The following is a 25,476-nucleotide window of genomic DNA, read 5'->3' on the forward strand; positions in this document are numbered from 1 at the left end:
GGCAGCACACAAAAAAAGTGCCTTCTAGGGGCAAAGGGGTTGTGGAGACATTTTGGCAATTTTCAAACCGTTTGAAGAAAGTTGGTCAGAGGTATTGAATCTTCTTAAATAACACATCCTAATGAAAAAAAAATACTCGACAAGATCTCCAAAGGCTTAAACTCATGCCTCAGATGAGTATTCAAGAGCAGATCTGGAACATTTAGGATCATGTATCCAACCTGAAATGAAATGGATCCAGTTCAAATGTAACAACAGTGTGTTTGGTTGAAGGTCAGCTGGTTGAAGGTTTAAGAAGGTACCTGCGTAAGTTGTGCATTCCTGATTATACCTCCTCGTAACTCAGTCATGTAACAATGTTCTTGTGTAAAAAATAACACAGTGATACCCAAGGATTCAAGAAAGCAAAAATAGTTATTTGACCTTTTTTGGTATTATTACATGTTCATTAGCAGCCATTATCTACTTTCTGAGGCTCACCGACGTTTTGGGGGTATCACAACTACTGCCGGTTTGTTTTTTGGCCTCCACAAAAGTACCTGTGCATCATTGGCATTCGGTTTTACAAGGGCACTAGGAGGAATGGGTTCATTTTTGGTGAGCACTTGTGGCTGCTCCTGGCCAAAGGGTTCCTGCAGTTTGGCGCGCTGTCCTAGTGGTAAGGTGGATTTGACCTCGATCTCCAGTTTCATCCTCCACTTGATGGTATGTAGGATAACAAGTTCACCACTGGCCATGTTGATAGCCACCAACCAAGTGGTGAAACTTTGGTCCCTCCGGATGCCTGTCAACATAGGCACATTGGAATCGCTAACAGGCACTGCCCACGTCACACTGGGGTAGAAATTATCATTCATACTGACAGTAAACTTGGTGTCCCTTTTGGTGGGGCCAGTAACAGTGCAGGTCTCAGTAGTGTTGCCATACCAAGGGTAGTTAACTCCATCTGAGTCACTAATGGCTGGGATTTTACCATTCTCCAAATCTGGAAGTTCCCAGCTGGACCTAAAAACAAAAGAATATGTTAGTGTAAGGCTTCTGTACCGGTATTAATGAAAAAGAAGCAGTTCAGAAACATATGCAAGCTTCAGATCACCATGGTCCACTTCAAGACTACTCAGAATAGTGGAACATCGGCCAAAAGTGTTTCATTTTAGTTTAGTTAGGGTATGGGAAGGTTAGAACCTCTACAAGGTTTATAATGCTGTATGTGTGCCCCACCTGGGGAAAATAAAAGCTTACTTCATGAACTCTGCTCAACAGGGACACAGACAATAATAAAAACCTAGATCTGGTATTTATGTCTACCTTTATTGCATGAATCAATGAATGAAACCTTGTTCAGAGTCTGGACCAAGCCCCCTGTTGGACCTCATAGCTATTGATCGATCCATCCAACTTTTCTACTGACCAGGGATAACCTTCCCAGTTACGCATACCATGTCAGTGGAGATGGGAGACTCGCTGTGAGGAAATGATAACTAGAGCTGTGCAAGTAGGAATGCAGGAAGTTGTAGAAAGACGGGGCAAGTAGGAATGCAGGAAGTTGTAGACAGACGGGGCAAGTAGGAATGCAGGAAGTTGTGGACAAACAGGGCAACTAGGAATGAGGGAAGTTGTGGACAAACAGGGCAAGTAGGAATGCAGGAAGTTGTAGACAGACGGGGCTAGTAGGAGTGCAGGAAGTTGTGGACAAAGAGGGCAAGTAGGCATGCAGGAAGTTGTAGACAAACGGGGCAAGTAGGAATGAGGGAAGTTGTGGACAGACCGGGCACAGGGCCGGTTTCTCACATGGCCAAACAAGGCCCGGCCTCGGGGCAGCAGGGAGTAGAGGGGCAGCAGGGGTGTGGAATTCCTAGCTCCCGGTGCCCAGGACAAGCAGTTCTGGACGCCAAGCAGGTAGTTATTTTCTACATTTAGTCCTGCTTTGGGCAAGCAGAGCTAAATGTACAGCGGGGAAGCCAAAGCTTGTTGTGTACAAGTGATCTCGGCAATGTCACTGAGATCACTTGTATGCAGGTCTGCCATTCTCCATGGGAAGAGGGGGGGGCTTGGCAGGTAAGGACAATAAGTACTATCCTTGTCGCACTCCTTACCGATATGTATTGGCAGGTAAGGAGGCGCATTGAGGAACCTGGCCTTGGGGCAGCAGAGAGAGTAAATCCGGCACTGACGGGGCAAGTAGGAATGCAGGAAGAAATAGATTAACGGGGCATTAACCCTTCCCTATTTTATCTAACACAAAAGAATTGTCTATACATACAGATGTTACCTGTCACAAAATAAAAAAGGGCTTTAATTGCTGACCTCTATCTGATGCATTTTTCTTGAAATTCTCTGTGGGGGAATCGATCAAAGCAATTGCGACTGTTTTAACCTCTTACATTATTATTATTATTATCAGGGCCGGCCTTAGGGGTGTGCGAGCCGTGCGGCCGCACAGGGCGCCATGGCAAGAAGGGCGCCGTGCGGCCGTCACAGCTCGTCCTGTGGGCGGCTTCTCTCCCCCTCACCGCTGGCCATCCGAATACAGGATTTATATAGTGCCAGTAGTTTGCGCAGCTCTTTACAAAATAAGGAAAACATTACAATCACAATACAATTTAAGACAAGATGGTAAGGACGGCCCTGCCCCTGAGGGCTTACAATCTAAAAGGGTAATTTTTTTTAATATGTGCAAGTCTGTTTAGTCGTTCCTTTTAACATGTGTGCCAGTTTTGACCAGAGCTTGCACTATTTTTCCGATTGCACATGTTTGCACATGTTTTGCGAAAGTTTGCAACTGTTTACATCTGCACTTGTCCTGCGTCTGTCTGAAACTGGAGCATCACCATACAAAACAATCGCTACTTAAGAAGTCCCCATGACCTCTTCTTCAAGAAGCGACAGTTAACTGTCCTCTTTCCTGGAGTCTAATAAACCTCATTTATGGTCCAACATTCCCATAGAGACACTCCTAAACCTTGTGGACACCTTCCCAGAAGAGTTGAAGCTGTTATAGCGGCAAAGGGCGGGCCAAGTCAATATTGAACCCTACGCACTAAGACTGGGATGCCATTAAAGTTCATGTGCGTGCAAATACTTTTGGTAATATAGTGTATGTATGGTACCAATCTTTCTAGAAGACTAGCAAGGAACGCATTGTGCTTGTGTTAGATGGTTTGCATGTTCATGTTTCAGCTGACATGATTTCCGCTCCTTGTCAGATATCAAATCTTCACCAGAAAGCCACAAAACTGTCAAATGCCGTGTGTCTCGATATTTTGTTACATCAAAGTCAGATACTTTGCATCGCAATGAATGAGATTTGACAGATTCTCTTTTCTGTTTACCTCCCCGGCCCCAACTGATCTTCCTGTGTCCAAGCTGCACTTCCTGTTGAAGGGGGAAAGATTTAAGGACAACTATGATATTAGCCCCGAATGGGGAGGGCTGCAGCTGCCAATATAAATAGAGCTTCAGCGGGAATCATCAATGTGTTGCTGAATGAATAGAGTAAACAAAAGCGGTTATTACGCCATCCTGCAGCGGATAATCAGGAAGGATGTGCTTTGCTTGTTCTCTTCTTGTGCTCTACACTCAGGTCAGAATAATAGAAACCCTTACTCAATATCAAGCTGGAACCCCGGACAGCTGCTGTGTGTTGCTGCAGGATCTGATCTTAAAGCTGAATATCAGGCAAACAGATAAATGCACATAAGTAATACATATATGGGAGCTGTTTTACATGCCAAAGGTTGGTGACAAGAGTTTTCTCTACTACAGTTGTGCAATACAGCCTGGTCACCAGCTCATGATTGGACGGTGAAGGAGCAGCAGAAGACTGATGAGTTTATATATATATATATTTTTATTATATCTGTCAGTATATGTGCACAGCAGAACACCTAATTGGTCCTACTGCTGCCCCATCTTCCTCCGATCTGAGCACTGCTGTGCAAGGAATGACAGAAAGTAAGAGAAAATAGCGGCACAGATAGCACAAAAAAAACTGTTAAAACCTTTCTCTAACCTTTCCCCGCTCTATCCAAAACTAAAATAAATGTTTTGTCTTGAGTCTGGCCATTTAGTGATGTTCTGTGCTTTATTATTTTTTACAGTGTGGTACGCCCTTGTGGCTTGGGCGAGCTGTATGTAAAAGGACCTCATGTATCAATATTATGAACCATCTGCATTACCCTTCAGTGACCATACCTGCCCTGGAAAATCACAGTTATAATCTGAAAGTCTGTTTCCAACTGCTGGCTAAGGGCTAACAGAGTTAGTTCATATTACTTTAAAGAGAACCAGTCGCATTGGGTTAATGGCAGAATATATATATTATTATTTAGCTTAAGCTGACCATGCATGAATGGAAGGTCAGCTGTTTCCTGTTAAATGGGTGAAAATCCAATCCGTGAGTGTCCATGTCAGCACCACTGGTCCCAACAAATGTCAACTGAAAAATTGAAGTGACTGTAGCCAATCAGGAAGCTGTTTTGCAAAACTAAGGCCTCATTCACGGCGGCACGTACAGCTCCGTGCTGCATGCAGGGCCATATCGAGCAGCTCCCGGGAAGGACAGGTGCGTGTGATTAGTACGCAGCCCCCGTCCTTCTCTATGGGACTACGCGGTGGTACGCGTAGTCCTCAAAGTAATCCATATACAACTTAATTCCATTGGGGTCAGGAGACCTTCAAGTAGAGTAACCAATGTGTTTCGGGGTTCCAAAACACCCCCTTCATCAGGGCCTAATGAGAGAAATCATGCATGTGGGCTACAATCCCGGCAGCTTGAAAGTTGTATTATGTTGTGATGGAAGGACTTCAGACTGGTCAGCAGCTGGTTTGGAAGTTCTCCCATCACAACACAATGCAATTTTTAAGCCACAGGAATTGTAGTACACATACATGATTTCTCTCATTAAGTGCTGATGAAGTGGGTGTGTTTTGGACCCCTGAAATGCATTGGATGTTCTACTCGATTGACCCCCTAACCCTAATGGAATAAAGTTGTATTTTTACTATTTTAATTGGTGTGGTGCTTCAATCCCATCTACTCTATTCATTATCAAGCCATGGATACTGTGGAGATCCTTTGGATCACTGAAGCTGCCTGCCCGTAAGTCAGATCACCCATATTCACATCACTTTACTATTCTTGGATGAGAAACTACAGGAGTCCAGCACTGTCTTCACACTTCGAAACCTTCCTAGAACTGACTCTGAAGGCACATACCTTGTTGAGTCAGTAAAGTACTGATTGAATCTTTGCTGACATGTTTCTAGTTGTAGAACTATCATACTGATTATTCCTCTATGGACACGTTTACTTGTCCATGATCATTTATTCGAGAAGTCATTTTTTATGTGTTAATTTGTCGCGATTATGTCTTTATCTTCATGATATTTATCTGCAAAAATGTATATACCTTCCGAGTCCATGTGTTAGGTACCTAAACCAGTTGTTGGGGGTGGGGGGTGCACAGGGTAGCTGTACCCTCTGTGTTCAGTGATAGTAATGGGCCAGTCGGCGCTGTCACACAAGAAGTCCATATCCCTGTAGAAGCCAAGACTTTGGCCATTCTCAGCTTACAGAGGATGTTCTATAGCCTGGATAGGGGGGAGGGGGAGAGAAAAGAAGGTAAATTGAAGTGAGCGTGCATGATCAGATCACGGGTTCACTTTAAGCAGTGGTAATGAGTTGAATGAGTTGCACAAACATGTATTGTGGATTTAGAAGATGAGGGTGGGAGGCTACACACATGCCTAAGTAGCCTGGAAGTGACAAAGCTTCCTGACTTATTCTATTAGTAGAGCAGTAGCGGTGGCCAAAACTGATATTTCTATCACAAGTTTCTCAGCGTCACTTCACCAGATAACCCCTGACACAGACACAACACAGACACTGCCAGACATCCACCACAGAATGTGGCTCAGGGCCATCTGTGTGGGTGCTTAACTAAATACAGCCACTGAACACCATTCTTCATATTGTCCGTCGGTCCTGAAAGTGCACAAATGAATGACTGCAACACAATGGAGGGGAACGTGTTATGCGACAGCCCGGAAAGGAATAATACTACTGGAATTTCCACCTGGTATCCAGCGCAGGGACTTCCCTATTGTTCTAATGCCTCTTCCCAAGAAAGTTCACAGCAAGTCAGGAAAGAAGTATCTAAAACATTCTTAATCTTAGTCACTTTAAAGCGATATTAATGTCAAGAGGTTTTTAAGCTATTTCAAATGCTGATTAAATCACTTACAATGGCTGCTGCTCCTTGATGTTTGAAAGTTTAAGTTTCCTGCAGAATCAGCTGGTCCCCTGAGCAATGGCCTGATATCTTGTTTTAGGGTGGCTCCTTTCCCTTGCAGCGTCCTGTGGAGCCACCCTTGTGTGTACCAGTAAGCTGTTTGCGTCTCCATAAAACACACAGGCACAACAAGGCAATCTAATCCCCTCCTCCCTGCTTCTCCTTGATCCCAAACTATGTTTGCCCTTTGTGATCTTGTAGTGGACAGGAAGTTGGGGGAGGCCGAGTTGAGAGAGTTGGAGATAGCGGTTTGGAAACATGATGACTGTACGTAGCTATAATTTTGCGCTGAAGTTGCTAGAGGGCCAAACCATTATAAATAGGGAAGCAGGTTGTTTACCACGACAGTAGAAGTGATTTTTTTCTGAAGATACGGGTAAACAACGCGATTAAATAGCCTTTGAACGTGGGATGATTGTTGGCGCTTGGAGCCATTGAGCGAGTATCAGCAAAACAACAGAATTCGTTAAATGTTCAAGAGCAGCTGTTGTTAAGGTGTTTAAAGACCGGACTGTCAGCCGAAAATCTGGGTCTGAACGTGTGAATTGTGGCCGTCAGCGACTAGTCAATGTTAGGGCAGAACGGAGAGTGGCAAGACTGGTAAAAGACAACAGAAGGGCAACAGTGCCGTGTCAGATTCCTCGCATCACCTTTCAACATCTCGTGGAGTCACGAGGCTGCCCAACGAAGTCATCTCGTGGAGTCATCTCGTGGCCCAACGAAGTACTGATGGGGTGGTCATAATAATCTGGCCACTCAGTGTATACACACCTTATCCCTATCTTTCACCCGTGGTGATAGTTAACATGAGATTAACATCCTGAGGTGGTGAGATCCTGAGGAATACAGAGCAGCCCAAATTTTGAGAGATGATGCTCTTCAGCATATTCTCATAGGAAGTTCTCATTAGGAGATGTAGTTTTGATTTATACACTTTTCCTCCTGAAGCGACCCTTAAATACAGCTATGATTTACAGCATTTATTTTAATTGCTTGTAACAAGTGCAAATGAAGGCGTCCCTGATAAACCTGACCGCTTGAAGGTCGAAGCCGAGCATTTTGTAGAATGTGTAAGAAGGTCAGAAAAAAAAAATGTAATTCCCAGAACACGCAGGAAAAGTCGATGAAAAAGATAATGAAAACACGATCCCTGAGGCTGCAATCACTGGCATGACAAGAGCCTTGAGGATTTAATTCCACTGCTTATTCATATCCCGCTTGTTTCAAGCTCCATTTCAGAGATTGATTGTTTCTAATCATTTTATTGGGTTTCAATGCTGGAACTTGGCCATCCACAGCCATGGAAATGATATCTTCCTTCAGACGTCAATGTCACCCAGGAGGAGGCAACCTGCTGCGCAACTTCTGGAGTGGCACTGCAACTGCAATCTGGATCTGAGCCCAGAGTGCCTAGTCAGGGAATTTATCAGGAGTAAGCTGCCCATACACCTTACGAATATCGGGCGATTTTCGTATGTGATCGCGTTTTCGTCCGATATTCGTAAGGTTGATGGGCAGTGTACAATCGATCAACTTTTGACTAACCAGCAGGTTAATAATCAATATGATCTGCGCCAGTCAAATCTGAGTGCAAGCTACAAAGCACTACTGATCGTGGTGATTGTTATCCCGCAGGTTTGAAAACTTTGGTCGATCGTACGATTTTCGCAAGGTTGGTGGCGTTTTCGAACGTCAAAATTCGTACGATTTACACTGCTCATGCGCAAATGAAAATACGTGCGGTCGATTACCGCAATTCGTCCAGGTGCTTTTTTTAAGTTACTGCTGATTGAACCTTGCAATAATTGTGGCAGGATGGGGCCGCCGTATGAAAATCGTATGGCGGTTCGCTCATCGGACAAAAAGTTTAGTCTGATAATCGCCAGGTGTATGGGCAGCTTAAGACTGTAAAGTTGCCATTGCTGACCTGTTTTTTAAGGTGCAGACTCCAGAGCTGACCTAGAGTAACTATGTTCATTGGCTTCATGCTTGTATTGGGTCATTGGCTCTTCAAGGGCATTATGATTTACCATGTTCCTACTAAGAACTGGAGTTTTTTTTCTACACGACCAGCAATCCGGTTTAAACTTTTGGGGCAGGACTGATGCTGATTCAAACCTAAGAAAAAGTAATCTCAGGATCATAATGACAACTAGCACTTTTTAGGAGGTCAGTAGTGACACCCTGCATATTCCTCTTAATTCTATTTCTTGGCAGGGTGCAAATATTGTGAACGCTGACAGGTTCACTTTAAGGGAGAACAGATTAGGGCAACAAGAACAGTTCTTCCTCTAACCACTTCAGTAACTAAGTCTTAAAGGAGAACTATGGGGTCAGGGCTTTTCCCCATAGTTCTCCTTGGGGTAACGGGAGGACACAAACTAGCATCCTCCCGTTACCCTAAGCTCAGTATACCGCAAGCTTAGTTCTCCTTTAATGTAACTGCCTGGCAGCTTTAAGACTCAACTGTGGAAATCTATAAAAAGAAGGCAAACAGGGAATCTGGGATGTTGTCAGTTACTCTATGTAATTATTTATGGACTTAACATGAAAGTGGTAGGGTAGGAATATTGAAGCTGCCACTTGTTTTTACATTTCCATTCTTCAGGGCTGTCATCCTAAACCTTTACTTCACTACTTGGTGTGTCAATGATTTTGAACAAGCTTTTATAGCGGTTTTGGGACACCTAACATGTGACTGTTTGTTTTAGGTCAGTGGCCCACAAATAGTGAAGCAAGGATAAAAATAAAACATGGTTTTTATTGGGTGACCCCCCAGATTTGCTTTTGTTTACACTTACATGCCCAAGTCTCCATAGTAGTTGTAGAACTCCATATGGTTGCAGGCCTGAATCCAGCCCACCCTCCACGTCTCCTTGCCAGAGATCGGAGGCACTAAGACTTCAGCAGTGGCTCGGAAATGGGGCGTCCTGTATCTCAACACGACACTAGATGACTCGTCAATCCTGGTGGGCGTGGAATCAATGGTGGCTTTGATGTCCAGGACAGAAATGGACTCTCGAAAGACCTTGGGCTTGCAGCTTAGACTGTGGATGCACCCCATGGTATTTAGCACCAGGGCAATCTCTATTAGGCTCAGGCAGTCCTGAGGAAGACGACTCATGGAGACCAAGATGTTCTTCTTTCCATCCAAGTCACAGCAGGATGAGACCTCGTCCTGACGGTTATAGCTGACGTGGTAGATTTCCTTTGCTATATCCATAGAGATGGAATGAGGAGCATCTCAGAGATGCCAGCTACGTGCCGGTTCCAGGCTTGGTCCCCTGGGTACCTGGAATAAGCAATATTTTTAGTTTGGCAGTAAAGACTGGCAGTTGTCATCATATAATATAACCAACACTATGCAAATTGTGACATCCATAGCATCCAATCAGCATCCATCAAGGTAGGGCTGATACAGAGGCAGGAGAGACATTCTTCTCAGGCGCTGTAGTGGGGAGTGCACAGCTAGGCTGGGAGTGTTTTCCGCCACTGTGCAGAATTGTGCTGTCAAACTGACAGCCCAGCCCTGCTGATTACACTGGAGTGGGCTCTGCTGTTACTGTGACAGGTAGCTCAGCTCTGTATCAGGAGGATTCAGGAATAAGCTGTCAGTGTGACTGCTGTACTATTGGGCCTCTTCACCCCACCCATCGGCTCCCTGTACTATGTCTCCTTCCCATTAAATGTCCCCAAAGTATAGCGCCTTTCCTCCTCCAGCATCCTCTCCCTTCCATCTACTTTGGCCTCCTGAATCCCCATATACTGTGGCTCTCCTTCCCTTTATATTATCCTCCCTGCATTGTGGCTCTCATTCCCCTCCAGCACCCCCCATTTATCCTCCCCTACAATTTCCCCCAGTATTGCACCTCTCCCCCAATTCAGTGTCAGCTTGTATTGTGCCTTTCCTCCCCTTTAAGCATCCTTTTTGGCAATGATCCTCACCTCCCCCTCCAGTGTCCTCCAGTATTGCACCTCTTATTCCCAATGCCCCCTAGTATTGTCTCATTCAGAGTCCCCAACCTGTAGTGTGCCTCTCATCCCCTCCAATGTCCCCCAGTAACACCCTCTCATCCAGAGTCTCCCCATTAGTGCACCTCCCCTCCAATATCTCCCAGTATTCTAAATTCCCATTTACCAGTGTCTACTCTGTAGTATGCCTCTCCTCTCTTCCAATGTCCCCCAGTATTGTGACTCCCCCTCATCCAGTGTCTCCCCTGTAGTGTGCCTCTCCTCCTCTCCAAAGTCCCCCAGTATTGTGACTCTCCCTATATGGATCCTCACATCCCCCTCCTGTGTTTCCCTGTATTATGCCTCTTCTCCCCCTCTGGTACCCTCTCCTTCTTGTACTGCTCCTCTCCTGTTCTACAGCATCCAGCATAACACTTTTCCTTCCCTTTCAGTGCCCCCCTGTACTACTCCTTTTCCTCCACCATCAACAACTCCCATCCTGCTCCTCTCATTCACCTCCAGCACCCTCTTTTGTTGTGCAACTCTCCTTCCTCCCCTGTACCCCCCTCCCTCCACTATATGGCACCACCCCACCCCCTCCTGCATTCTGCCAGGGAGTAGGTGGCATGCCATTCACAAGCATGTGACACTGGAAGATTCACATGCCAGCCAGTGGGGACATAATGGGAAACATGTTAACCATGTCTCAATGTCGTTATCCACAAAAGAGAGAAAAATGCCATTATGACCTTCAACTGCAGTAAATTACACCGAAGAGCAAACTGGAGAATGTTGATAAACACAGCTAACTGACCTTGCTTAATATATTGCTTGATGTCATTCAGCCTTAATCTTTTTGGTGCATTGTGCTGTGCTAAATGATGTTTTGTTAGTAGTATTGACCTTTTTACTTTATTGTGGTTGCCAACTATTACCATCCATAGGCAAAACACTGTATATGACAGTTGCTAAAATGTAAATATATTTGGAAAACTGTGCTTCTTTAGTTTACTTCTGTTTTAAGTACATTGTAATATGTTTCAAATTAGACAGAATTATGTTTCTGGTAAAAAGTCATTTTTTATGTGGTGCTTCTAAAAAAAATTAACTTTATTGCTAACACAAAGGGGCTGATGATGCCCCAAAGAGCATAGTGCAGGTGACAGGTTCTTTTTAAGGAGACATCAGGATTCTATCAGACCCCTGATGTCACCTCTGCACTCTGTTGAGGCTGATCAAGCACAGAACTGTGCTCCATCAGCTTCTACCCTGGTCAGAGAGGTCAGAGAGTGACCGTTCTGAACCCGCAAGTGCTCAAAGCTGAGCGCTTTTGGGTTCATTTTTCACAAGAGAAATCAGTGAATGGATGTTTGCTGAACTCCTACTGCTCTCCATTTGACAGCCACCATTGTGGTCCCAGCCACCCACAAGGGACAGGTCAGGAAAAGATCCATCACACTGGTTTTCCCTAGGAACCCTACATGGACACTTTCAAACAGAAAGAGAAGCCTGCTGGAGAAACGGAAGGGAACAAATGCTCTATCCAGGGAGTCCATGTAGCCTCAAACTTAGGGAGTGTGTCTTCCTGACGGGCGGTTAGTTTGTCAAAGAACATTGTAGGGGACATATTAGCAAGAAATTGTCGATTTCTGAAAAGGCTTTCACTAAGATTTAGAGTCTGTATGAAAATTGTGCCCATTATGCTACAAGAGCATTTATGAGCTCTTGGCTTGTGATAGCTCCAGTCTTGTCTTGTCTTGTTCTGTCTACACAGGCCTGTATCCTGATCCTTATATTCAGTCCTGCCTTGAGCTTGTAACCTAATCTTACCTTGGCTCTTTAATCCTATAACTGTCTTGTTTCCTGTATTTATCTTGTATTAGTTCCTGTCTTGTATGTGTTTCCTGTTCCTGTCTGGTGCCTTGCTCTCTGTTTGTCTTGTACCTTGACATCAGTCAGTACTTCTCCTTGTTCCTGGGGGCCAGCCTGTGGCATCACCTGATCAGGGCAAATAGTTTAAGCCCTGGGGGCATCCAAGTACCAGTAGGCGTGCTTGCCTTATGGGAACGGCGGTCTGCTAAAGATGAAACAACTCATCGCTATTGGCTCTGACAGCGTGCAGCCACAGCTGGTCCTGACAGTAGCCACCATTCCAGTTCATCCCAAAGGTGTTTAGTAGGGTCCAGGTAAGGGCTCTGTAGTTCCTCCAATACAAACTCATCAAGCCAATGTCTTTATAGATCTGGCTTTTTTGCACCAGGACACCGTCATGCTGTAACAGAAAAGAGTCTTCACCAAACTCTTACCCCAATGTTGGAAGAGCACAATTGTCTACAATGCCTTTGTATGCTGTAGCACAAGATTCTTCAGTGGAAACACCTGAACTCAGTAATTTGGGAGGATTCCACACTTGTTGCCCTATAATGTAGATTGCAAAAACCCTTTGCATATGCTTAGGAGAATAAATAGAGTTGCAACGTGCCTGGTTTTGAAACCACTAATCACACACAAAGGGCCCGTCTCTCTCCGATGCTATTTCAAACTTTACGCTTTCCATTATGAACGGCAGAGCTGGCTGCTGAATCGGCATCCTCGCTCTCATTTGCATAGGGTGCCACTGGCATTGCTGAGAGGTTTCCAGTAACAGAAGAGGGGGAGTTAAAAATAGTTAAAAGCCTTACAGGATCCGATAGCATGGGGAGATATATAGAGCACTTTTCAGATAATACAGAATGAAGAAATGTGAAATTGTGGTGACAGGTGTTAACATGAAAGATGAAAGCGGAAACATCATCGCGTGACAGTTCTTCTATGCTGTAGAGGATCACACAGAATTTCAAATGCAGAAAGAGAATTTTTTCAATAAATACAATAATCTAGTTTACTACATTCCAGAGAATTCATTAAAGAGTAGCTCTAATAATAATACTAAAAAATCATTTTTAAAGGAGAACTATAGGGTCAGTGCTTTTCCACATAGTTCTCCTAGGGGTCATGGGAGGACATAAACTAGCATCCTCCCGTGACCTAAAGCTCAGTATCAGAAATCAAAAGTTCTTGCTGCACTCCTTACTGGAGTCAAAGACAGACCCGTGTGAACGCGTGGGTGCTTGTAGTGGCCACGGATGGCGCCGTGAAGAAATACAATAGAAAATAACGTCACCAGTCACCAGCATGATTGACAGCTGGCTCTGCCTATCTAGAGGCAGAGCCAGCTGTACCCCTCCCCCGTCCGTTACACCAGTCAGCGCTGGAGGATTGGACCGGGGAGGGGAATCCCTGCAGGGAGCCGTGACTGACAATCACCGCTCTCTGCAGGGACATGATCGAGAAGTGAGAGAGCGATGGTATGTATTCGCTCACTTCCCGATCTATTGAGCCAAAGTGTAACAGTTTAATTGTCACACGTCGGCTCGAACTATGAGGTTGAGTGGAAATCGCTCACCTCATAGTTCTCCTTTAAGTGGTCTACCTTATACTACTTTTTTGTTTCAATGTCTAAAATGTGAGATCATCAGAGCTGTGAACTGACCCTGAAAGAAAACGAGAAAAGAGTCACTGGCTCCAGGTCTTCACCCATTTGATCTGTTCAGTGGCCAGTGCAGGGCAGCTGTTGATGCAACCTGACACATCAGTTGGTGTGAAGAGGATGTTGGCAAGTTAATATAAAGAAAGGATTACAAGTTTTTATAAAAGGCCTCTGGTTTTCATTAAAGAAATTAAACTTCAGAGCGGGATAACTGCATTTGCCTCTCCGGCTCAGTGCCCTGCTCCCTTTTTGGGATCTACGGTCAGCTGCAAGGGGCTACCTAATCTCCTTACCATCTTGTCTTGATTTGTATTGTGATTATAATGTCTTCCTTATATTGTAAAGCGCTGCACAAACTGTTGGCGATATATAAATCCTGAAAAATAGATAATCAGCGCTTCTGGAAAAGAGACTAAAGTGGAAATATGTATTGTAAATTAAAACCTAAAGCAGCTCTAAAAGAGAATGGAAGAATCCTTTCAACAATCGAGAAAAATATATATCAAAGCGCTAAAGGTATTAATAATATGACACTTAGTGCAACCAAGTGATATAGTGAAATTTAGGGTTTAGGCGGTCTAGCCCTAAACCAAGTGATATATCTTACATAGGATCATGAAAAAAACAATTACATTAATAATTCCATCGTGCTGTGGAAAAACAGATAGTGATTGGGACAATAAAAAAATTTCAACCACTGTGTAAAGACATCAAATTATATAATAATATATGAACGATCCACGCAAAAAAAAAAATATTAAAAAACGTTAAATATAAAGTGTTCAGTGAGAAATAAACGTAAAAACGTAAAAAACGTGTGCAAGAGAAATTGTTAATGATATATATTGTTGATGATAAATTTTTCTTAGCGGTGGTCTGACAGCCCCTCTTGGGTGGGTACTCACCAAATGGAGCTGGATCAAAGGCTTTTAGTTAGTGACAATGAGCCTGCAATCGTGCTTTCAAACTTGGACCCAGTTGTTTCCACTCTCAGTCCCTGCAAGGTGAGTGTTTGATTTTTCTCCCTTGTAGCGCTGGCTGTATCCCAAAAGTGAAGCTGGATCGTCTCAGGCACAGTGTCAGCAAAACTCCTTGCCGTAGTCCCGCAATATTGCAAAAATGAAAAAAGGAGAGAGCCCTCATAGTGTAGCGAGTAAAAACATATAGCTTTATTACAAGTAGTAACTTACACAGGGGAAAAAATCCGGCCGGCACAAGCAGCTCAGGAACAAAAAACCCTCGTGTGTAAATCTGGCGTCTACCCTCTTTAAAGATATATAAATCCTGTATAATAATAATAATCTAGAGCTAGCCATATGCTGCTCACATTTTGGCTGATTTCCCTGAATCGATGGAAATTCCAACTGTGGGTGGCCCTGTCAGCACCCCTTGGCTCCAGTGTGGGGGTAACCTCACTGCCAAGGTACGTTTTCTATTTGCCCGGTGTTCCTCTTTAAGAGCTAAGTGTGTTTCTGGCAAACCAAAGGGTATGTTTCTGTTCTTGCAGGGCTTTTAAAGTGTTAAAATATGGGGAACTATGCATATATTGCAGAGATGCAAATTTTTATTTTGCCTTCACATACACTTTAAGATAACAAAGGAATACTTTTTCCTGGCAGTATTGTTTTGAAAAAATAATTTTATCTCCCACGTACCGTATTTTTCGTCTATAAGACGCCCCCATGTATAGGACGCCCCCCACTTTTCTTACCCAAAATTCAGAAATCAATATTTTCCATGCTCTTTTGCATAACTGATTACATCCAGTTGAAATTTAGCAGAGTAAGACAGCCGCTTACTGGTACCGGTATTTTTTTTGTTTTTTGAAATTTTTTGGCCTCAGAATGCTCCGACATTACCGCCCTCTGTTGCATCTGGGCACTGGCTACAGGCTCTCCGCAGCATCAGCTGACGTCGGGTACATAAGGCTCATGATTGGAGGAAACCTGTTAGCTTGTCTCTGCAATCGGAAGTTTCACTCGTAAGGCTAGTTTGCAGAGGTATTGGCAGTTTCGCAACCGTGGTTCTCCTCTCGGCCCCCCGTATATAAGACGCCCCTCCATTTTTAGATAAATATTTTTAAGAAAAAGTGTATCGTCTTATACACGGAAAAATACAGTAATCTATAGATAAAAAATATAACAAAAGGAATTTTTAATTTTTTTTTATGGTTTAACCAGTGTTAGTTTTAAAACAACTAGAGCTACCGAAGATAGAAATGCACATTTTATTCTATCATTCGTCACTTTTATAATGACAGTCATATTAGGTTTGTATTATACACCATGGCATTACAAATGAAATAAAGGTGTTTGTTTCCAATTTTGCTCTTTTATTTAAAAAAAAATGTCACTGAAAAAGTTAAATAAAAATAAAAAAAAGTGAAAGAAATATACATGAAAAAATGAGCAGCATTATATTAGCTAAGAGAAGAGGAGGAAGGAGTTCATTAAGGCTGATTAGGATTAACTCAGGGGTCTATTTGGAAGACCCCTGAGTTTTTACCCAATATTCACACTTTTTATTGTATTTAGTTAGAAAAGTGTTAGTAACTCTTCAATTAAAGTTGTATGAATCTAGTTTGAAAGTGTTACAATGAAGTAATGTTATTGTTGCTACATTGTAATTACTCTGGCTTATTCATAGCAGATCAAATGGTGACTTTTTTATTTACATGTGAGTAAAGGCAAATTAAAGTTTAACCACTTGCTGACCAGGTGTTTAGACCCCCTTTTTTTCAGTATTCAGCGCTGCGGTACTTTGACTGACGTTTATTCCGTCATGCAACGTTATACTAAAATGAATTTTATACAATTTTTTGGGGTACAGATAGAGCTTTCTTTTGGTGGTATTTTATAACCACTGGGGTTTTTATTTTTTACTATATTTTGGGAAAATTCTTGAAAATTGAGGGGAAAAAAACACTTTTTTTTTTTAGATTATGTTAGGAAACAATTATTATTACCCAATTATTTTGGTAAAATATAAAAGAGGGGGTCACGTCGGGTAAATAGACACCAACATGTCATGCTTAAAAATTGCGTGCACCCGCGAAATCGCAAAAAACGACCATACTCAAAATTGACCATAGGCGACGCTTTAAAAGCTTTTTCCGCTCATCAGTTTAGTGTTATCAGTGATTAATGGCCCTAGAATGATTGCTCTCACTGCAACGTTCGTGGCGATATGTAACATGTGCGGCGTAATGGGCGCAATCGTCGTTTTCGCAGGCATGCGCCCCTGACGCATGTTTGCATGCGTGTATGTATGGGTGGGAACGTAAAAAAAAAAAACACCGTTATATCACTATGTTTACGCATTTCCAAATTGGAGCATTATAACATCCAGGCGATAAGTATTATAAAAGCAGAGCACAGCAATGGGAGCCGGTGTATTTCCCAAAGCGTCAACTCCTCTTTGTAAACCAACATCCTGCTTTCCACTTAGACCGGAGCACTAGATTACAGATAACATCCCATTTTACATATTAAAGTGACATTAGCCTGAATTCATATTAAAAGAGATAAAGCGATTAAGAAAAATAGCTTCATCTCTCAGCTGTGCCAGGTCAGCGGTCCCATAGATATCGGTGCAGTGTGGTAATTAAAAATATGACCTCTGTGATTAACCTTCTATAAATCACACGAAATCTGATTATATTGTTGACTGACCTTCACTAGATTGTCTCACAAATGACATCAAAATGTGGATGATACTGCCAGGGCCTAGCTTTAATACAAATGAAGTCATTTAAGGGCTCATAACACTGGAATCGGCCGGCACGTACAGCTCCGTGCTGCGTGCACGGCCGTATCGAGCAGCTCCCGGAGTACAAGTGAGTATATCTCATTAAAGGCACAGTACAGTCAAAATAGAAAAAAAATATAATGAAATCTTGAGCTAAATACAAAGGAAACAGACGACCTAATCAGTTCTTCATCTAGCATTTGCTCTAACACACAGATCCAACTCATTAGTTGTTTTCCTGGATGTATGACATTTCCTGCTTGTAATGTACGTGAGTTATTCTAAACCACACGCAAAGCAGTTTATTTGCTCTCGATCACATACAGAAGACCTGATTAAAAAAAAATACCAATACTGAGATGTTTTTTACAGCCATCAGTTAGGATGAACCCTGCCTTGGAAGTATGAACTGACTAACCACAGGAAGCAGAGGACGGACACAACACAGGATGTATACTGCAAGTCACTCAGGAAGTGCACTGCTAGTGACACAGTGGGGTGCCCGCTAGATTCTGCCTGCAGGGATTATAGAGGAATTGGATTCAAGTGTACCCAAACCCAGGAATACATCTGGGACATCCTAAAACATTTCATGTGAAAATGGCTTAATGAAGCTTAATGTGTACAAAAGTACCTAAACTTAATCTTGAAACTTTGCACTACCTAAGCTTTAAACTTTCCAAAGTACATAGAGCCTGAAAAAAAAGACACCTCCTGCAGCCTCCACATCTAAGTATTAGGAAGTTCCAGTATATTGCAGAATAATGGGACATCCTAAAACATTTCATGTGGAAATGGTTTAATGTAGCTTAATGTGTACAAAACTGCCTAAACCTCAATCTTACAACTTTGCACAACCTAAGCTTTCAACTTTCCAAAGTACATAGAACCTGAAAAAAGCAAACTAATGCAGCCTCCACATCTAAGGATTAAGAAGTTCCAGTATATTGCAGATTAATGGGACATCCTAAAACATTTCATGTGAAAATGCCTTAATATAACTTAATGTGTAAAAAAAAGTGCCTAAACCTTAATCTTGAAACTTTGCACAGCCTAAGCTTTCAACTTCCCAAACCTATCCTGGAAGTTTCAGGGATTTTGGTTTCCCACAAGGCAAATGAGTGACATTAAGCCACATTAATCCCCCCCAAAAAACAAGCTTAACGTACAAAAAAAGAACTTAGTTGTTAACCAATTTCCCCCCAAACTTCACACACTGGAAAACACTATCCTGAAAAACTCAGGACTTTTAGTAAAACATAGCAAACGGGATACAAAGTCATGTCCCCAATGTCATATTTAAAAATATAGTGAATAACCTTTGCTATGTTTTACTAAAAGTACTGAGTTTTTCAGGATAGAGTCTTGTATTGTGTGACGTTTGTGGGAAATTGGTTAAGATCTATGTTATTTTTTGTACGTTAAGTCAGATTAAGCTCCCCAAAAACAAGCTTAAAGGAGAACTATGAGGTGAGTGAAAACCGACGTGTGACAATGAAACTGTCACACGTCGGAGCAATAGATCGGGAAGTGAGCGAACACATACCGTCGCTCGCTCACTTCTTGATCATCTCCCTGCAGAGGGCGGTGACTGTCAGTCACAGCTCCCTGCATGGATTCTCCCCTCTCCGATCCTCCAGCGCTGACTGGAGGAACAGACGGGGGAGGGGGCGGGTACAGCTGGCTCTGCCTCTGGATAGGCAGAGTCAGCTGTCACTCACGCAGCTGGAGGGATCTCGACCGTAATGTCGGGAAACCGTCATGGGTGCAGCGGTCTCAGTATACCGCGAGCTGTAGCTCACGATATACTGAGCTTTGGGTGACGGGAGGAGGTTAGTATATGTCCTTCCGTGACCCTTAAGAGAACTATGGGGGAAAACACTTACCCCATAGTTCTCCTTTAATGTCCCTCATTTGCCTTGTGGGAAACCAAAATCCATGAAACGTCCAGGATAGGTTTGGGAGGTCGAAAACTTAGGTTGTGCAAAGTTTCAAGATTAAGGTTTGTAAACATTAGGTTATATTAACTACCTCCCGGCCAGCCGCTGTGTATACACGGCCTGCCGGGAGCTTCTTGGATGTAACTGGGCGTGTATACACGTCCTGTTACATCCGCCCGCTCGGGCACGCCACGCGGTGCGCGCGAGCGGGAAATCCCCGCTATTTGAAAACAGGCAGCGATGCCTGTTAATATACAAGCGATCCGCCGTCTATAGAGCCGGCGGATCGCTTGTATGAAGCCCCGAGACGTGCGCCCCTCCGCGGCTCTCCCCCTCCCCCCCTCCCGCTGTCAAGCTGGTCCCGGGCTCCGGTGTGAGCCCGGGACCAGCATAGTGCCTCTGTCACAGGGGATCAGAGGGAGCTCGGTACACGAGAATTCCAGTCTCCCCGCTCCGATCTGCCAGCGCTGACTGGCGGAACGGACGGGGGAGGGGGCGGGTACAGCTGGCTCTGCCTCTAGATAGGCAGAGCCAGCTGTCACTCACGCAGCTGGGCGGATCCCGTCATCTACGTCAAGATCCGCTCCGGCTGCGGCGTTTCAGCTGTAGCTCGCGGAAAACTGAGCTTTGGGTAACGGGAGGACGCTAGTTTGTGTCCTCCCGTTACCCTAAGGAGAACTATGGGGGAAAACACTGACCCCATAGTTCTCCTTTAAAGCCATTTTCACATTAAATGTTTTAGGATGTCCCATTAATCTGCAATATATTGGAACTTCCTAATCCTTAGATGTGGAGGCTGCATTAGTTTTTCAGACTCTATGTACTTTATTATCCCCCAGTGATTCTGCCAGTAACACACTTCTTGTCCTAAGGTGACAACTCTCACTCCTTGACTGTAGGGTGTATATAGAGGACCAGCTGTGTTACCCTAGGACAGGAAGTGCGTTGGGACGACTAGCTCCATTTCCCCTCTTCTCCATAATATTGGGGGAAGGTGGTGTGTGGTTAAAGGAGTTGTAAAGTCCCAGCATACACTATCCTGTTATAACATTGTAATAGGAATACATAGTAGAGTTGTTTTTCATAATGCAATCAAAGCTTACATGAAAAAATCCCTTTTATGAAGTGAGTGCTGCCTTCTGTCTGCCAACTTCCTGAATTTCCAGTTTGCATTGCGTCTCTTTCCCTGCTGCTTGATGTGGTGCAATCTCGATTTCTTAAGACTCAATATGCCGTCATGCTGTTCAATACAGGGCCGTAGCGAGGGCAAGGCAATTGAGGCTCTCGCCTCAGGTGCTGGGGGGGTTGCAGCCATCAGGGAGAAGTGGGGCGGCACAGGTCTGCACAGAGGATCACCACATATCACTGAGTGATATGTACTGGTCCTCCGCCGCTCGGCCACGCATAGAGCACAGCCTGCAGCTTCTCCTCTGGATCCCCGCTGCTCTCCCCCCATCTGTATGCAGTGGGGATTCAAGGAGAAGTAAAGCACTTCAGCCGGCGGAGGAGGGGGGGCGGAGGAGGGAGAGAGCCGCTTGGCAAGGATCTGACAGCCAGCGGCTCCCTCCTCCGCTCCCCCTTCCGCTGGAGTGCTTCACTTCTTCTTGGATAACTGCTGCATACAGACGGGGAGAACAATGGGGATCCAGAGGAAAAGCTGCAGGGTGTGATCTGTGCGTGGCCAAGCGGCGGAGGATCGGTACATATCAGTGATATGTACCGATTAGGGATGCACAGATACTTTTCGAGTACCAGTGCAGATACTTGGCATTTTCATGAGAACTACCAGGGTTGCAGCGGTTGGCGCTCCACCACTGTCCTGAAATCATTAGTCTGTATTGTTTTAGAAAAACTGTCAGATGACAATAAACAAAAATGTATCAGTACTCGTACTTGTAAGTACTCGGCAAGTACCAGTACTCGTACTCGCAAAACTGGTATCTGTGCATCCCTTTATTTATATTTATAAAAACAAAATCATACATTAAAACAGGGATGTACAAATGCCAGGAGCTCCGTGTGCCCCTTACAAATGACAGCTGCCTCCTAATTTTTGAATTTTTCTCTAGTCTAGTCTTGGAGCTCAAAAGTATCGGTACTTGTACTCGTACCGAGTACTGTACTTGGTATCTGTGCAACCCTAGTACCGATCCTCTGTGCAAAGCGAACGCTGGAGCGATCAGCTGATCACTCCAGTGTTTGTAAATAACAGGGGACACATAGTACTATCTGTCCCCAGTTATGAATGAACAGGAAGTGCTTTACAATGGGGTTGTTGAGTTTCTCAATGGGGTTGTAGCACTCAGTACAGAGGCTCCTCCCTATTCAGACACTGGATGATAGTAAATATCTTCTGAATGAATGGGAAGCCTCTGTACTTTCCATTCATTTAGAACAGAGGTTGCAGAAAAAAAGATAGAGGACCTCAATTTCTTTTTCTATTTTAAAAGATAAATGTCTGGGTTCTGTTTAGACCCCTAATATTTCAGGAGGCGGGCGCATTTTTAGTTCTTGATCAGAGATACCATTTAATAGAGCTAAACTGCTGGGGCTGAGACAAGGTCTTGAGATAACAATGCGGTGCGCACAGGACAGCAATGATCAACAGGTTATTGAATAGATATAAGAAAACACTTTCAAAAGAGAGCAAATTGTTAGGGTGTACATACACTTTAAAATAAAAGAGGAGAACCTTCTAGTTTTAGCACAGATGCATGGTTTGCTGAGTCACTGAGAACCTAAAACAAGCATGCAGGTCAGGAGTTCTGACCTGCATTCACCTTGACTTTCTAATTTGCATGCTTGTTCTGGGTCAGTTACCCTAAAAGTAAATCCGCCTTTAAGTCCCCCTCATATTTCTCAGTAAAGTCTCCCTTTAAAGGACACCAGGTACCGAGGAAGTTAAAAGGCTGCTATTGCTGAATACCCCTTCATTAGCTGTCATGCTGATCCAATGGCTTCGTTACATTCTAGCTCACTGAACTGTAACGAGTATTTCCATCAAGAGTTCTTTTGTCATTTACTCCCCCGCCCTGCTCAGGGGAAGCCACATAGTGCTATACTTTGCTTCAGCCTTGTTCCAGAGATCTCCACTTTGTGGCCCTGTTCAGCTTTTGCACAAAAAATGTTCTGGCCATGTCTGTTTAATACTGCATATGCACACGGCTCGCCCCATTTATTGGCGGTGGCCCCAGTTATTTAGAGGGGTACGGCCTCAGGAATAGGAATCAATGGGGTGAGTGGTGTGCACATGCAATAGGTGAACGGCACCGGCTGGACTCTCGAAGGCTATGTGGTGCCAGGGAGAGCCACACACTCTCAGGAGCAGGGCTGAAGGTTAGTGTTTAGGTAGACAACTTTCACTGAAGTGGGGGAGAATTTTAAAGAGCAGCTTCACTAAATGTGTAGTTGTCCTACGCCTTCACCTTCGCGACATCTCCAAAATACGCCCCTTCCTCACCAATGAAACCGCATTACTCATCTACTCCCTTGTTATATCTCGTCTTGACTATTGCAACTTCTGACCGCTACACAGGCTATCCCCCCTTCAGTCTATCATGAATGCAGCTGCAAGACTCATTCACCTAACCAACCGCTCAGTGTCTGCAACCACCCTCTGCCAATCCCTGCACTGGCTTCCAATAGCTCAAAGGATAAAATTGAAAATTTTGACAATGACTTACAAAGCCATCCATAACTCTGCCCCCGGCTATATCTCAAACCTGGACTCAAAGTATCACCCTATCCGTCCCCTCTGCTCTGAAAAATACCTTCTGCTTTCCAGCTCCCTCATCAACTCTTCCGATGCTCACCTTCGGAACTTCACTAGAGTCTCTCCCATCCCCTGGAACTCTCTACCCCAACCTGTCCGACTATCTCCCACTCTGACTGCCTTTAGCCTATCCCACCTCAACCTAACCACTCAACCATCACATTCTCAGACAATTCATCCACACACAGCTACCTCCTCATGCATCACTTGCCCCTCCCTTTTAGATTGTAAGCCCTCTGGGGCAGGTCCCTCCTAACCATCGTGCCTTGAATTGTATTGTGATTTTAATGTCTTCCTTATATTGTAAAGTGCTGCGCAAACTGTTGGTGCTATATAAATCCTGTATTATAATAATAATAATAATGGTTGTCCTTTAAGCGCCTTACATAAAGATGACCACTAGAGGGAGCATTTACACATAAGTATATGAAATATAATAATCGAAATATGGAACAGAAAGCGAATACAAATGCAAATGTTACATTACTAATAACTTCTGAGTCTGCGTTACTATTATAACTCAGAGCAGCATCATAGTTTCCCCTTAATTCTCTTAGAAGAGCGTGAATCTGTGTCTATAGGGTATCCCTTTCTAGGTGTCAGTGCAATTGGTGCACCAGGCTAAGCTGAAGCTATTGAGCCGGTTCAGCTGATGTGACAATCCCGAGTACATTCAGAATCAGCATTTCACTGTGGCAGAAGCGCCGTAGCATAATGCAGCAGCTCTACTCGCAGAGACGGGAAAAACACACACTGTTATGTGTCTCCCACAATAATTAAAATGCATCTGCAATGCTGTGCAAAGCATAGACAAGGCAGCAGGGGTGACTGGGGGGTTAAAAAAAACAAAAACCTTACAGTCGGGCATATCGCAGACGAGCCATCGCCAAGCTCCTGGATTTCGGGGGCTGCAGATTTTCACCCCATTTGCAGTTAATTGGAATGCAATGAAAGGCATATAGAGGGCAAGCGGAAACTAAGGAGGGAATGTTACTAGTGGCCCAATGGCCATAAATAAAATATGGAATATTAAGTACCTGTGTGTTCGCCGGCATGCAGAAGCGCAGAGTCTGATCGTTGCCCGCCGTGCGATCCGTCCGTCCTCGTCTGAATTCCTGTTGAGAGCAGAATATTTGAAGAGCGGGGGGGTTAGCCTGCACCTCTTCTTTTTTTTTTTTAATTTCTTGTTCACAAGTCCTGTTGCAATCATCGGTCACTTGCAGCATCTATGACAGCGCGGCGGGTGCGCCAGAGGGTCTCATCACTCTCCCTCAGCATTGTATCGGGTGTCCTGATCTTATAATGTCACTGTCACTTCTGTAACTGAGACACTCCACCCCGCACTGCTGCCAGCACAGGAAACTTTGCAAGAGCAAGGACTGATCACAGACCTATCTTGTGCTGACAGTCCTCTCCACTCCTCCTCCCCCCCCCCCAGGCCAGCCAAGGGTGCTGTGTGCAAGAGCTGCAAGTGATGAAGGCGGCAGTGCAAGATCAAGTTTTGTGACAGTCAATCCCCCTGAGGGTAACACATGTCCTTCCCCTTAAGCCAGTCCCAAGCTGCTGCACTGCCTCCTCTCCTTGCTGCATCCCATGTGCCGCTGACCCCCCTCTGATTCTCTATCCAGCTGCAGGTCCTGCCTGCATATTAAGCTGCTCTTCCACACGACATTTCCTCCGCTGTGCTGGGGGCGTCCTGGGTAGTGTAGTTTTCCATGGCTGCTGGCAGTTCTGCACTAAATAATTGCAATGGTTTTCACACTGTGGTGGCGAAGGGAAGTCTGCCATGGTTGTAAATCTCTAAATAGTAACATTGTGACATTGCAGCAGAGTAGAGGGGGTTATCTCTGCAGATGCATGATGGCTGCAGGGTAGTATTCACAGCTCTACCAGATGCTAGAGCTTTACTACAGGGCATATGCCCCGGGTCTACTATGGTGTGACCCAAAAAAAATACTATGGACTGCCCTCCTGGACTATTACAGAGTGATCCTGGTCTAGTACGGAGTGCCCCTCCCCCCATTATGGAGCAAATCTGGCCTATTATGGAGTGACCCTGCCCCCTATTATGGAGTGAATCTGGTGTATTATGGATTGACCCTGGTCCACTATGGAGTGACTTGGGTCTATTACAAAGTGCCCCTGTACTATGGAGTGACCCCGGTGTACAACAGAGTCCCCACAGTATATAACGGAGTGCCCCCCTCCCCCCAGTTTATTACAGAGTAACCCCCCCCGGTTTAT

General features: G+C 44.3%; 1 protein-coding gene across 1 annotated transcript; it reads right to left on the reverse strand.

Moving 5' to 3' along the window:
• Window positions 1-281: 281 nt before the first annotated feature.
• Window positions 282-24,386, reverse strand: FAM78A (family with sequence similarity 78 member A). Its single transcript, XM_018565332.1, has 3 exons — window positions 24,270-24,386; window positions 9,095-9,585; window positions 282-1,005 (listed from the first exon to the last, which is right to left on the reverse strand). The coding sequence occupies exons 2-3, from the start codon at window positions 9,514-9,516 to the stop codon at window positions 477-479; spliced, it is 951 nt and encodes a 316-aa protein (XP_018420834.1). The 5' UTR covers window positions 9,517-9,585; window positions 24,270-24,386; the 3' UTR covers window positions 282-476.
• Between the last annotated feature and the right edge of the window lie 1,090 nt (window positions 24,387-25,476).

Source organism: Nanorana parkeri, unplaced genomic scaffold (assembly GCF_000935625.1).
Source record: "Nanorana parkeri isolate BGI_ZX_2015 unplaced genomic scaffold, ASM93562v1 scaffold834, whole genome shotgun sequence".
Classification (NCBI taxonomy): Eukaryota; Metazoa; Chordata; class Amphibia; order Anura; family Dicroglossidae; genus Nanorana; species Nanorana parkeri.